The sequence below is a fragment of the Eptesicus fuscus genome, chromosome 3, assembly GCF_027574615.1.
Source record: "Eptesicus fuscus isolate TK198812 chromosome 3, DD_ASM_mEF_20220401, whole genome shotgun sequence".
Classification (NCBI taxonomy): domain Eukaryota; kingdom Metazoa; phylum Chordata; class Mammalia; order Chiroptera; family Vespertilionidae; genus Eptesicus; species Eptesicus fuscus.
In genome coordinates this window covers 104,019,446-104,034,922 of record NC_072475.1, presented here as the reverse complement: position 1 = coordinate 104,034,922, position 15,477 = coordinate 104,019,446, and the positions used below count along the sequence as shown (strand labels likewise).

Genomic DNA, 15,477 nt, shown 5'->3' with positions numbered 1-15,477 from the left:
GGAGGTAAAAGACTTATACTTGAAGAAAGAGATAGAGGAAGATATAAACAAGTTGAAAAATATACTGTGTTCATGGATTGGTAGAATAAACATCATCAATATGTCCAAACTACCCAAAGCAATCTACAGATTTAATGCAATCCCTATTAAAATACCAACAGCATATTTCACAAATACTCCAAAATATATATGGAACCAAAATAGACCCCAAATAGCCACAGCAATCTTGAGAAACAGAACTGAGTGGAGGGATCACAATACTAGATATCAAGTTATACTACAAAGCCATTGTAATAAAAACAGCCTGGTATTGGCACAAGAACAAAAATATAGACCAATGGAACAGAACAGAGACCCCAGAAATCGACCTAAGCCATTATGCTCAATTAATATTTAACAAAGGAGGCAAGAACGTACAATGGAGTCAAGATGGTCTCTTAAATAAATGGCATTGGGAAAATTGGACAGATAAATGTAAAAAAAATGAAACTAGACCACCAACTTACACCATACACAAGAATAAACTCAAAATGGATAAAAGACTTACATGCAAGATGTGAAACCATAAAAAACCTAGAAGAAACCATAGGCAGCAAAATCTCTGGTAGTAATATGTTTACCAATACATCTCCTAGGGCAAAGAAAACTAAGGAGAAAATAAACAAATGGGACTACATCAAAATAAAAAGCTTCTGTTCAGCAAAAGAAACCATCAACAAAATGAAAAGGGGGCCCACTCTATAGGAGAACATATTTGGCAATGATACATCTGATAAAAGGTTAATATCCAAAATATATAAGGAACTCATACAACTTAACAAAAGGAAGACAAACAATCCAATTAAAAAAGGAACAAAAGATCTGAATAGATACTTCTCCAAAGTGGACATACAGATGGCCAAGAAACATATGAAAAATGCTCAAAGTCACTGATCATCAGAGAGATGCAAGTTAAAATGACAATGAGGTATCACCTCACACCTGTTAGAATGGCTACCATCAACAAATCAGAAATGACAAGTGCTGGGGAGGTTGTGGATAAAAGGGAACCCTAGTACACTGCTGGTGGGAATGCAGACTGGTGTAGCCACTGTGGAAAACAGTATGGAGTTTCCTCAAAAAATTAAATATGGAACTGACATTTGACTCAGTGAGCCCATTTCTGGGAATATATCCTAAGAAAGAATGTATGTACCCCTATATTCATAGCAGTTTAATTTATAATAGCTAAGATCTGGAAATAGCCCATGTGCCCATCAGTAGATGAGTGGATACAAAAGCTGTGGCACTTTTATGTAGCATGGAATACTATCCTATATAATAAAGAGGGAATATGCAAATTGACCACCACTCTGTCACAAAGATGGCTGCACCCACAGCTGAGGCCAAGTTCCCACAAGGAGCCTTAATGAACAATCAGCAGGGACCTGAGGCTACACCCTCCCCTGCCCCTGTGGGGCTTGACAGGGGACCTCAGGCCCCACCCCCCACCTGGCAGGGCTTGACAGGGGACCTCAGGCTGTGCCCCCAACCTGGCAGGGCTTGACAGGGGACCTCAGGCCTCGCCCCCCCGCCCTGGCGTCAGGCTGGGGGACCTCAGGCCGTGCGCCCCCCCCCACCCCAGCACCAGGCCAGGGCACTTCAGGCCACACCCCCCACCCTAGCACCAGGCCGGGGGACCTCAGGCTGCACCCCCGCCTGGTGGGGCTTGACAGGGGACCTCAGGCTGAGCCCTTCGCCCCAGCACTGAGCCAGGAGACCTGAAGCCTCGCCCCCCTGCCTGGCTGGGCTTGAGAGAGGACCTCAGGCCATGCCCCCCACCCAGCAGGGCTTGATGGGGGACCTCAAGGTGCACCCCAGTGCTGGGTTGGGAGAATTCAGGCCACGCTCCTGCCCAGCAGGGCTTGACGGGGGACCTGAGGCTGCGCCCCCCTGCCAGTGGGGCTTGACAGGGGACCTGAGGCCCCGCCCCCCTCCCGGTACCAGGCTGGGGGACCTGAGGCCATGCCCCCCACCCAGCAGGGCTTGACAGGGAATTTCAGTCCATGTCCCCACCTGGTGGGGGACCTCAAGGCATGCCCCCTGCCCCGGTCTGGGCTGGGGGACCTCAGGCCATGCCCCCCATCCTGGCACCGGGCCAGGGGACCTGAGGCTACATCCCCTGCCCGGTGGGGCTTGACAAGGGTGGGACTGGCCGGGTCTGGATCTAGCCCAATGTGGGTGGGCAGCCAGGTCTGGCTCTCATGCGATTTTGAGACACATGTGGGTGGGCGGGGACTTGACTCTGGGTCCTGTGGTGTGCCCCAGACTCTGACAGGAGGAAGATTTTCATATACATCTTACTAATTTTCTTTCATCTCTGACACTTCTATTATAGAGAAAGGGCAAATAACAATATTAAATTATTTCCTCTAATTAATCCCCTTTTAATGTGCATGAATTTCATGCACCGGGCCACTAGTCCTATATAATAAAAGGGTAATATGCAAATTGACCCTAATGGTGGAACAACCAGTCGCTATGATGCTCACTGACCACCAGGGGTAGATGCTCAACACAGGAGCTGCCCTCTGGTGGTCAGTGCGCTTCCTCTCTTGCCTCCATGGCAGCACTAAGGATGTCCAACTAACGGCTTAGGCCCGTTCCCCACCAAGGGCTCCCGGGTTGCGAGAGGGCACAGGGAGCGGGCCTAAGCTGGCAGGTGGACATCCCCTGAGGGGTCCCGGACTGTGAGAGGGCACAGGCCAGGCTGAGGGACCCCCCCCCCCCAACGAGTGCACGAATTTTCATGCACTGGGCCTCTAGTGCAGCAATAAAAAATAAGGATCTCTTACCCTTTGAGACAGCCTGGAGGGGCCTGGAGAGTATCATGCTAAGTGAAATAAACCAGTCAGAGAAAGACAAGTATCACTCATAAGTGGAATATAATGAACAAAATAAACTGGTGAACAAAATAGATCTAGAGACATAGATGAGTGGAGCAGACTATATAATCTCAGAGGGAAGGTGGGGGAGGGTGCATGGGTGGAAAGAGACCAACCAAAAAACTAGTATGTATATAAGCATAAGTCATGGACACAGACAATAGTGGGGTAAAGGCCTGGTGTAGGGGGTGGGGACAGGCTATAAGGGATGAATGGGAGAAAAAAGGGGACATATGTAATACTTTCAACAATAAAGTTTAAAAGAATAATAATAATGAAAAAAGCAATATAAAATAAGTGGGATCAACAACATGTGGTCTTTTGTGTCTAGCTTTTATTTTGAATTTGCCTGATATTTTTAGGACCCATCCATGTTTACCATGCATCAGCCCTTCATTTCTTTTTATTGCTGAATAGTATTTCATTACATACATGTAACATATTTGTTTATCCATCTATCAGTTTATAAACATTTGGGGAGTTTTCTGTTTTTTGGTTATTATGATTAAATTGATTTTAACTGATTTTGAATTAAATAATTTTTGAATTGGTCAATTGTGTGTGGGTATTCTTCAACTTCTTCTCCAATTATTAAACATATTTTCTCTACAAAAAAAAAAAGACAAAGAAATGCTAGTAAAAACAATGGTTTCTCATAATTTTTCCTGATTGGACACAATCTGTCATTTTTGTTGAGGGTACTTTTCTGGAATACCAAGTTCCCTAATAAGCAAAGACAAACTAAATTGGAAGTACAAGCTCAAACTCAGTGGCCCTCAATATCTGTTCAAGACCTGGTCGCTAGTATATATGTGTGGAGAACTTAATGAAGAATATGTATGCCATATAGTCCTCTGAACACATATCCTATCTAATAAAGAGGGAATATGCTAATTGACCCACACCATCGCAAAGATGGTGGCGCCCACAGCCAATAAGGAGGGAATATGCTAATTGACTGTCCCCACCCTCAAAGATGGTGGTGCCCACAGCCAATAAGGAGGGAATATACTAATTGACTGCCATGTCCTCAAATATGGCAGCACACACAGCCACAAGATGGCAGCGCCCAGTCCCCTCAGCCCCCAGGCGGTCCCGGCCACTCCGTGTGCCTGCCTCCGGAGTCCCCCAGTCCCTTCAGCCCCCCAGCCGCCCAGGGCCAGACCGAGGCACAGGCAAGCCTCAGATGGCAGCTGTCCAGCCGCCCAGGGCTGGCCCGAGGCACAGGCAAGCCTCGGATGGTGGCTGCCCAGCCACCCAGGGCCACCCGAGGCTCAGGTAACCAGGGCTGGCCGAGGCTTGTGCTGTCAGCAGTGGCAGCAGCAGAGCTGTGATGGGGTGTCGCCTTCCCCTGATCGCCAGGTCGCCTCCCACCCCTGAGGGCTCCTGGACTGTGAGAGGGGGCAGTCCTGGGCTGAGGGACCCCCTCCTCCAGTGTATGAATTTTCATGGACCCCCCCGCTCAGTGCATGAATTTTCATGAATTTGGACCAGGCCTCTAGTATTCCAAATAAAGCCTGAGTAAGTCAAATCAACAGAATCCCATAACTGTATTGACTTCTAAGGCTTTATCCAGCCCTAGTGTGATGTCAAAGGCACTATGCACATGGCATTTTATCTTTTACTAGAGGCCTGGTGCACAAAACTCGTGCACCGGTGGAGTCCCTAGGCCTGGCTCTCCTCATTCCCTCACTGCTGCGCCACCACCATGGCAGACAGGTGGTGGGCTGATCAGGGCCTGCCGGCTGGGGGGAGGAACAGGGCATGGGAGATTGTCTGCTGGCCCCAAGGAGGGAGCTGGCCCTTGGCCTCCCCTGGGAAAGGGACCGCGGCCACTGCCACCAACCCCCGGTTGCCTGTTCCAGCATGGGGACAAGCCCCAGTTGGGCAATCAGGGCCTGCAGGCCTGGGAGAGGGACTGTGAGAGGTTGGCCATGGGAGCACACTGACCACCAGGGGGCAGCTCCTGCATTGAGCGTCTGACCCCTGGTGGTCAGTGAGTGACATAGCGACCAGTCGTTCTGGTCGTGCCAGTCATTCTGTTCGATCTGGTCACATAGGATTATATATATATATATATATTCCTAAGCAACCAGACTGAATATATATATTGGCCCCCAACTGCCCTCCCCTGCTGGCCTGATGGCCCCCAAATGCCCTCTTCTGCTGGCCTGATTGCCCACAATTGCCCTCCCTCATATTCCCTCTTTATTGGCTGTGGGTGCTGCCCTCTTGTGAGGGCATGATGGTCAATTAGCATATTCTCTTTATCAGATAGGATATATTTTTAATTTATTTCAGAGCAGAAGGGAGAAGGAGAGAGAGAGATAGAAACATCCATCATGAGAAAGAATCATTGATTGGCTGCCTCCTGCATGCCCCACACTGGGGATCAAGCTCGCAACTAGGCAATAAAGAGGGAATATGAGGGAGGGCAGTTGTGGGCAATCAGGCCAGCAGGGAAGGGCAGTTGGGGGCCATCAGGCCAGCAGGGGAGGGCAGTTGGGGGCCATCAGGCAGGCAGGGGAGGGCAGTTGTGGGCCACTTGGTGAGGCCTGGGGGTCCTGTGGCTCTGCACAGCGTGGAAGAGGCCAGTCCCAGCGTCTCCACCACCTCGTGCAGAGGAGGTGGGTCCCTGCAGAGGAGGCAGGTAGTGGCCAGGGACTCCACCCGTGCATGAGTTTTGTGTACCAGGCCTATAGTAAAAGATAAAATGCCATGTGCATAGTGCCTTTGACATCACACTAGGGCAATCCAGTTGTGGGCAATCAGGCCATCAGGGGAGGGCAGTTGGGGGCCATCAGGCCAGCAGGGAAGGGCAGTTGGGGGCCATCAGGCCAGCAGGGGAGGGCAGTTGGGGGCCATCAGGCCAGCAGGGGAGGGCAGTTGAGGGCCATCAGGCCAGCAGGGGCAGGCAATTGTGGGCAATCAGGCCGTTAGGGGAGGGCAGTTAGGGGCGATCAGGCCAGCAGGGGAGGGCAGTAGGGAGTGATCAGGCTGGCAGGCGAGCAGTTAGGCGTCAATCAGGCCAGCAGGGGAGTGGTTAGGGGGTGATCAGGCTGGCAGGCAGAAGCAGTTAGGGGCAATCAGGCAGGCAGGCAGGTGAGTGGTTAGGAGGCAGGTGTTCCGAATTGTGAGAGGGATGTCCCTGCAGGGATCGAGCCTAAACCGGCAGTCGACATCCCTCAAGGGGTCCTAGATTAGAGAGGGTGCAGGCCAGGCTGAGGGACACCCCCCTCCCATGCACGAATTTTGTGCACTGGGCCTCTAATAGATAGATAGATATAGATATAGATATAGATATAGATATAGATATAGATATAGATATATAGATATAGATTTATAGATCTAATTTTATATATATATATATATATATATATATATATATATATATATACTAGCTTTCCCGTTGCAGGAAAATTCCTGCAATGGGATTTCCTGCTGTACTCTACCCCGCCTCCGTTCCTCCCTTGCCGCCCGCCTCGCCTTCTCCTCAGGCCCGCCTGCGTTTCCCTTCACCCCCGGCCCCGCCTCCGCCCCGCCTGTGTCGCCAGCCCCGCCTTCTCCTCCAGCCCGCCCGCGTTTCCCTTCGCCCCCGGCCCCGCCTCCGTTCCTCCCTTGCCGCCCGCCTCGCCTTCTCCTCCAGCCATCCGCGTTTCCCTTCACCCCCAGCCCCGCCTCCGCTCCGCCCTTGCCGCCGGCCCCGCCTTCTCCTCCAGCCCGCCTTCGTTTCCCTTCGCCTACGGCCCTGACTTCGCTCCTCCCTTCTCCTCCCCCCCCCCCACCCCCCTGGCTTGCTTGCTTCTTCGAAGCTTTACTCCCCTTTGCAGCTCTTGGCTTCTTTCGACACTGTCTTGATATGCAAATTAGCCGCCATCTTTGTTGGGGCAATTTGCATACTCGTCCTGATTGGTTGGTGGGTGTGGCTTGGCTGGTGGGCGTGGCTTAGGTGTAGCGAAGGTGCGGTCAATTTGCATATTTGTCTATTATTAGATTATATATATATATATATATATATATACTAGTAGATATATAAGAATGTTACTGACAACTTATTTTATTTTATTACACTGTATTTTATCAGAAGCATTGGGAGACAGATTTAAAATCAAAGGTGGTTGTGCTTTTTCTTAACAGTAATAGTTTTATTAATTATCATTTATTAAAATTAATAGGCACCATGAATTGTGAACTTCTTGAAAGTCTCAAGTCCTACTTAATGTAGATATGTTAATCTATATGTCTGCCTTTCACTTTGCTCCCTCTGATCTTGTCCTCAGATTTGTTCTACCTTGTACTTCCTCACCTACTGGATTGATAATTTTTACAATATTTAACACATTCTTGGAAGTCTCCACAACTTTTTAAAGTTTTGTTTGTTTTTTTTTTAACAAGGCAGGGCATAAGTAAATAAAGTGAGACTAAAAAAGTATATTGCTGTATAGAAAGCCAACTTCTAAGATAGTAATTATATTTTGGAATCTGATTCAGTTCCAAGATGAACATGACTAGAAGTAGCCTTTTAGGATTAAATTTTAAAGGATTAGTGCCCGGCCACCATGGCTCAGTTTTTGAGTGTCGACCTATGAACCAGGAGGTCACGGTTCAATTCCTGGTCAGGGCACATGCCTGGTTGCGAGCTTGATCCCCAGTGTGGGGCATGCAGGACGCAGCCAATCAATGATTCTTTCTCATGATGGATGTTTCTATCTCTCTCTCTCCTTCTCCCTTCTGCTCTGAAATAAATTAAAAATATATCCTTGACCATCATGCCCTCACAAGAGGGCAGCGCCCACAGCCAATAAAGAGGGAATATGCTAATTGACTGCCACACCCTCACAAGATGGCGGTGCCCACAGCCACAAGATGGCGGCGCCCAGTCCCCTCAGCCCTGCCTCATCCAGCCGGAGTCCTCCAGTCCCCTCAGCCCCACCTCATCCAGTCTCAGTGTCCCAGTCCCCTCAGCCCTGCCTCATCCAGCTGGAGTCCCCCAGTCCCCTCAGCCCCACCTCATCCAGCCTCAGTGTCCCAGTACCCTCAGCCCAGCCTCATCCAGCCAGAGTCCCCCAGTCCCCTCATTCCCGCAGGGGAAGGCAGTTGGGGGCAATCGGGCTGGCAGGGGAAGGCAGTTGGGGGTGATTGGGCCGGCAGGGGAGGGCAGTTGGAGGCGATCAGGCCGGTAGGGGAGGGCAGTTGGGGACGATCATGTTGGCAGGGGAGCAGTTAGGGGTCAATCAGGCTGGCAGGGGAGCAGTTAGGGGGTGATCAGGCTGGCAGGCAGAGTGGTTAGGGGCAATCAGGCAGGCAGGCAGGTGAGTGGTTAGGAGCCAGCAGTCCTAGATTGTGAGAGGGATGTCCGACTAAACCGGCAGTCGGACATCCCCCGAGGGGTCCCAGGTTGCAGAGGGTACAGGCTGGACTGAGGGACACCCCCACCCCCCGTGCATGAATTTTGTGCACTGGGCCTCTAAAATATAAATTTTTAAAGGATTAGTAACCACTGGGTATTAATATTTTTTTCTATTAGCTTGAGGTATAAAAAGTTGCATCAGGATTTCTTTATTATTCTAATTTCCACATACTATTGCATTCAAAAAGAAACCAGTTCTTTGACATTCTCTCAGGAAGTCTACTTCTAATTTACAGAATGTTGGTTTTTGGATGCTGTAGGAACAGGCAGTTTTTGGAGGAACATCTTACCTCTCTAACCTGCCCCTTTCCCACCAGGTCTCACCTGCAAGGACTGCAAATCTGAGAAGGTCTTAGCCGGGATTGTGTGAATGCCATTGCTGTGCAGCATCAGTAACTCCAGCTTATTCAGGCCAGAAAAATCTATTTCTGTCAGTCTGACCAAGCTGTTGTACCTGAAATACAAATGGCATTCTAGGCATAAGCTAAGCCTGTCAACTCAAGTTCAAATGTCAAAGCAAGAGCCAACATATGCATACACGCGCGCACACACACACACACACACACAGACTAACACACACACACACACACACACACATACACACACACACACACACACGGATGCCTCTCTTGTTGCACCTGTGCTCTAAGAAGATAACCCAGTGCTTGAAATATTGAAATTCATCAGATGCCACAGAAGGTCTACCCTCCACCAACCCTCCAGTCTGTTACAATCACCTTATTCATATTCCCGGAACATGCCACATTCCTTTTCATTTCAAACCTCTAGGTGTATGCTGTTCCTTCAGGTTGGAATGCCATAACTCACCCCACCCCCCTTTGTGAACACTTTTAAGACCCAGCCCATTCTTTTATCACCTGTTCCCCTCACTCTTCCAGGTGGAATTCATCATTATAAAGTAGTAACTAAGAAACCTGGGCTCTGAAGCCAAATGGTTTGGCTGTGATGATGAACTCAGGGACTTGGTAGTCATAGGAGTGTCCCTGAATAAAATCAGTAACCTTTCTGTGCCTCAGTATGCTCATTTGTAAAATGCAAATAGTAGAACCTACTCCAAAGGGGTTAGGAAGATTAAATGAGCCCAGCCGGTGTAGCTCAGTGGTTGAGTGTTGACCTATGAACTAGGAGGTCACAGTTTCGATTTCCTGTCAGGGCACATGATAGGGTTATGGGCTCGATCTCCAGTGTGGGGCATGAAAGAGGCAGCTGACTAATTATTTTCTCATCATTGATGTATCTCTCTCCCTATCCCTCTCTGAAATCAATAAAAACATATTTTTAAAAAGAATGGCACTTTATAAACTTAAAAAAAGATTAAATGAATGAATACATGAAGAGTGCTTAGCTCAATGCCTGGGTATAGAAAGCTTACAATTAATGGTAGCTATTATTGTCAGTGATTGCTGCTAAATCCCTTTGCTGTATTATGGTTCTTATTAAGTTGTACTAAATGTACATCTGTCTTCTCCCTTTAACTATAGTTTCTAGCCCTGGCTCAGTTGAACATGGTCCAACAAAAAGGTTGTTGATTTGAATCCTGGTCAGGGCACATGCCCAGGTTGTGGGCTTGATCCCTGGTAAGAGGCATGCAGGAGGCAGCCAATGGATGTTATGCTCTCACATTAATGTTTCTCTCTCTCTCTCTTCCTCTCTCTAAAAATCAGTAAACTATTAAAAATAACACCGCCCCCCCCCCAAAAAAAAAATCTATGGCTTTTAGGAGTAAATATATATTTTGTTCATTGAATCCCTGGTACCATCCATTGTGTTTGACACACAGTAGGTGCTCAGTAATGTCAAATAAATTATATTAAGTTCGAGTACACATATGTTCATTTAGTTGTTTATGGATTTTAAAATTATAGCCACCTTTTGGTAGATTTAATTAGGTATGCATTTTTAAAAGCATTTTAAATAAGTCAGCTTGTATAGAAAAAAACCCAAAGGCCTTCAAAAAAGGCTCTAACCTATGTTTCACACATATCTTTTATATATAGGAGGACACTCCTAGCAGTCCTGTTATCTCCTACTGATATATCATAAGCCTAATTCTTTTTTTATTATTATTATTTATCTTTACTGTTGAAAGTATTACAGTGTCCCTTTTTTTTTTACCCCACTGACCCCTCCACTGCACCCCAGGCCTTCACCACACTACTGTCTGTGTCCATGGTTCATGCATATATGCATGTAAGTTCTTCGGTTAATCTCTCCCCACCCACCTCCACCTTCCCTCTGAGATTCGTCAGGCCATAACCCTAATTCTTAACAAGAGCAATATTATTTTCCAGTACAAATGTAGCCAAATGAAGCTTTTCTGTAGCCATGGGCCTTGAAACCTACCAAGAGTCACTTCAGGTTCTAGAACTTTCTCCTAATAAAAGTTTAAGAGTTAAATTTCCTTATTGGCCTAACAAACATAGACTCCTCAGGCACTCATTTCAGAAGAGAAATATTATTACAATTGTGGTTAATCTCCCAAGTCCTGGGGGACAATCCCTCCTTGAGAAGGGGACAGGACGAGGGCCCCACGCACCCTAAATTGATACGTTCCACGTTGGGCGGGATGCTGTCTGGGATGACGGTCAGGTACCGGAATGTGCAGTGCACCTCCGTGGGCAGATAGCAGGCGCAGCGGCGAGGACAGGCGCTGCCTCCGGGCGCGGCCACCAGGCAGACCACGGCCAAGGGAACCAGCAAGCAGGCGGTTCCTCCGCCTTTCACTTTCATTCTGGAAAACATCACAGCTCGGAGTTGTAACTATGGTTTGAGCGAAGACCCAGCACAATCACACACAGTGACTGTGGTACCCTCAGGGCCTTCCTGAAGGGTCCTGAGTGGCCAGTTCTGTTTGCAGCTGTTACGGTGAAACTCACTCTGTCCAAAGCCACCGTGTGTGCTTGGCCTCCCTTGGAGCTTTGAGATCAAGTGGCGTTTTACTGCTGTGAAAATTCCCTCGTAGCTTTTCCCTTGTTCATAAAATGCAGCAACCCCTATTACTTAGGGATGCATTGAAAAGAGAAAATTGTAGGAAGCGGTTATAGGATTAAGCCTTGGGCTGACCTATGGCAGGGTCATAAACAAGTTCGTTTGGAGGGCAGACCCCTCCCAGCATAATTAAGCCTGATCCTGTAACTGATCCCTAGATCTTTCCTGGGTAGCTAGTGGGCTGTGGAAGGGGCAGCAAGTGCTGCCAAAACAAGTGAAACTTACAAGAACATTGTAGATTACCTTGTTTGTCCTGATTATAAATAAAGCCTCAGCTTTGCAGTCTGGATCGGTTCTGTGGCCTCAGCCAGGCACAGAAAGATCCACCCAGCCCCAGCTTTCAAATCTATCTCTCCTCTCTTTATTTCTAATATTTCTCAACCCCTGGCCGCCTCCACTTAGAACCGGTTCGTTCATCTCTCTTTCTGCGCGGGAGGCAGAAAAGGGAGATCCCCGCCATGTCTGGCCCCTGCCGCATCAGGCCCCTGCAGAAAATCAATACCAGACTAAAGATATTGTGGCAACTGAAGTACATAAGGCTTAGTTTCCTGTTCCTACATTAGCTTTTTGGACTAACTTTAAAATCTGGTCATAAAACTAATGCATGTGTATGATAGAACATTTGGAAGCTGTAAAGCAGTAAAAAAAAAATTACTGCCCTGGCTGGTTTGGCTCAGTAGATAGAACATCGGTCCGAGGACTGAAGGTTCAATTCCGGTCAAGGACAGGTACCTTGGTCGCAGGCTCGATCTTCGGCCCCAATTGGAGTGCATGTGGGATGTGAACAATCAATGTGTCTCTCTCACATTGATATTTCTCTCTCTCTATCTCTCCCCCTCTCTTCTACTCTCTCTAAAAATTAATGGAAAAATATCCTCGGGTAAGGATTAAAAATTTTTTTAATTACTTATATTCCCACCACCCAAATATAATCATTAACATTTTGCTGGATACCCTCCAGCCTTGTATATACACTAGAGGCCCAGTGCACAAATTTGTGCTCGGGTGGGGTCCCTCTGGGTGGCCTGCAGGGATCGGGCCGAAACGGGCAGTCCAATGCCTCCTGCAGCTCCTACCTGCCGCTCCCGCTCATCCCAGCCCCACTGTGCCTGCTGTGGGCTGGAGCCCAATCAGTCCCAATCAGGAGAGGCTCATGCTGCCGCAGCAGCGCTTGCCAGCCATGAGCCCTGTGTCTGGTGCCCTCCCAAGGGGAGTGGCCTGCGGGATTGAGCTGAAACCAGCTCTCCGACATCCCCCAAGGGGTCCTGGATTGAGAGAGGGCGCAGGCCAGGCTGAGGAACCCCACCGGTGCATGATCCGGCCAGGGAGGGACCACAGGAGGGCTCCAGGGCGTGTCCAGCCCATCTCGCTCAGTCCTGATCAGCCAGACCCCAGCAGTAAGCTAACCTACCAGCCGGAGAATCTGCCCCCTGGTGGTCAGTGCACATCATAGTGAGCTGTTGAGCAACCTTAGCATATCATTAGCATATTACGCTTTGATTGGTTGTTCAGTTGTTCTGCCTTTTGGTCTATTTGCATATCACCCTGTTATTATATAGGATTGTGTGTATGTTCCCATGTATGTGTGTCTATCAAACTAAATTTTGTAACACTTTTTATCATTAAATGTATAATACAAGTTGGGGCAAAAGTAGGTTTACAGTTGTGCAAATGTGAAACAGAGTTTGTTCTTGCATTATCATTTATTAATTATTGTATTATTTTCTATATGAACAACAGTAAACCTACTTTTGCCCCATCTTGTATTGTATTTTCACTTTATTAAACCTCCCTCAAGAACATTTTTATGAGATGTAATAATCCACTGGAACGGTAAATAAATCTATTTCTAATGTGTCCTTAAACCTTGCCAAAAAAGGCACATTGCACATTGCCAAATAACGACCATAAGCAATAGAGTCTGGCTGGGTGGGCGTGAGCCTGGCCCAGGCGCTGCGGTGGCCATGCTGACCCGAAGGCATGATGCTGTCTGCTTTTGCTCTGCTTAGAACATCCCTCTGCTCTTTCCTTGGTCCCTTCTCCTCCTCCTGTGAGCCATGGGAGTGGGGGAGCGTAACCAGGGAAGAAACGTGCTCAGTTTGTTGGAAACTGTTATCTGTAACCCACATGTGGGGCCAGCCCCACAATCCAAACCTTATTTTCTCCTGAAATTCAAAACATACAGGGCTGCAATAAAATCTTTATAATGCTTTTCTAAGAAATGTGACCTTCACAATTTAAAATCTCAGCGTTCCCTAGAATAGAATTATTTCTTTTGGATTCTACCAGCAACTATCCTTTAGCCATAAACTATGCTAGAAACAACGTGGATGTTACCTTACTTTAGCTTCCTATAGCTATAAAGATAATGGAATCAGTAGAATGAAACCCAAATCAAAATTTAATATAGGACTAATAGCACCACCACTTTTGTCACTGGGACCATCTGGTTACAATACTTATAAGCAACTGTGTCTGATTGGAGGCAACATTTCCATCTTCTTTTCCTTAGATGAACACAGAAAGCAACAGCAAGAGGCAAGAAAACAGAAGTGGGTGTGTCCACATACCAGCTATTTCAAAGAGAATCAAAATTCTAAGAGAACATGGCTTGTGGATCCACAAACTTCAACCTGACGATGTAGGTAATGAAACTGAAGTGGACAATACCTGAGCTCTTCTTTTCTGGTCCTGAATCCTCTCCTGTCACTGGCGTTGACAGAGAATCTTCACGGGGAATGGAGAATTGTGTCCAAACCTGAGGGAGGTTTGCTCCCAAGTGAAGGAGCGGCTTCAACTTTCTGGCTGGCAGCTCAGGAGCAACGCTCTGGACAGACCTGCAGGCACTCCCGCCCTTCAGAGCCTGCACCGCTTCCTAGGATAACTTGTTACAGAAACAGAAGGCAGGGGACGTGGTTTTTAAATGCCCTTGCTCCTCCCTCAGCAGTGTGCTTTAATTCTCCCTAAAGCTGCCACTTAAATGTAACTAATTCTCACTCCATTTTACCCCTAGGTCCCAGGAGTTTCTCCTTAATTCATCTTTTTTTGGACAAACCTGTCATCTGTGAAGCAATAAGGGTCTCCACCTACTGATGAATCTTTGCTCAAAGTGTGCCTTTTGCCCGGCATCAGTCACTTGAAAAAGTGACTTTGCCCACTTTTCTTGAATCCTCCTCCGTCTTCAGTGCTTCCTCCCATCCCCACCGACCCTCACCGCTCCCACCCCGTCCGTTCCCACGCCAAGACCCTCGCAGGCCTGTCTGTCACCCTCCCCGGGAAAGGAGTGGCCGCGCCTCTCACCTCTGCCCGGGGCACCCAACGGGCTCGCGCGGTCCGGTCCGCAGCGCCCGCCGCTCAGCCGCTCGGGTCGCGGGGGCCTCGCCGAGCCCAGGGAAAGAGGCGGGGCTGGAGGGGTGACGTTGACTGGTTTGTCTGCGGACGCCGCCAGGGCTCCCTGGCACCGGGGTGAACCGTAAGCGATGACTGTTTCTGAGATCGCGGCTCGTGCTCGCCTCGGTTGCATCTCCCTCTCCTGTCCGGTTCCCGGGGTTTCTCCGGGCTGACCCGGCGGGTGGCAGGGCGTCTCAGTGGGGGCGCGGCCACACCCGCCTTGTTTTCCTCCGCGCGTTGACAGAGGGGTCTTTTGGGTTCGGGGTTTGCTTTAATCACCACAGCTGTCCTTGGTTCTGTGGCTCCCCGAAGTTCTTCTTTATTTAAAGTTGAATTTATTGGGGTGACATCGGTTAGTAAAATTATATAGGTTTCAGCTGTGTAGTTCTAGAATACATCATCTGTATATTGTATTATGTGTTCAACACCTCAAATCCATTTATCCCCCCTTTACCCTCTTCTACTTCCCCCACCCCCTTTCTCTCCAGTAATCACTATATTACCTATGACTATGAGTTTTGTTTTGTGTTTGCTTAATCCCTTTACCTTTTTCATCCAGCTCCTAACCCCATCCCCGATGACAGCTGTCCGTCTGTTCTCTGTGTGTATGAGTTTATTTCTATTCAGTTTGTTATTTTATTTTGTTCATTAGGTTCCACATATAAGTTGAATTACATGGTATTTGTCTTTCTCTGACTAGAATATTTCACTTAGCATAATAAACTCCAGGTCCATCCATGCTGT

The 15,477-nt window shown here is 48.1% G+C and overlaps 1 protein-coding gene across 1 annotated transcript in view; it reads right to left on the bottom strand.

Annotated features, from left to right (window-relative positions):
- Window positions 1-14,052, bottom strand: part of IGSF10 (immunoglobulin superfamily member 10) — a 38,100-nt gene extending 24,048 nt beyond the window's left edge. Inside the window, exons 1-3 of the mRNA XM_054714082.1 lie at window positions 14,014-14,052; window positions 10,892-11,086; window positions 8,659-8,788 (exon numbers count right to left, since the gene is read on the bottom strand). Of these exons, the coding sequence (XP_054570057.1) occupies window positions 8,659-8,788; window positions 10,892-11,085 (324 nt within the window). The 5' untranslated portion in view covers window position 11,086; window positions 14,014-14,052. The remainder of the gene's footprint in view (window positions 1-8,658; window positions 8,789-10,891; window positions 11,087-14,013) is intronic.
- Between the last annotated feature and the right edge of the window lie 1,425 nt (window positions 14,053-15,477).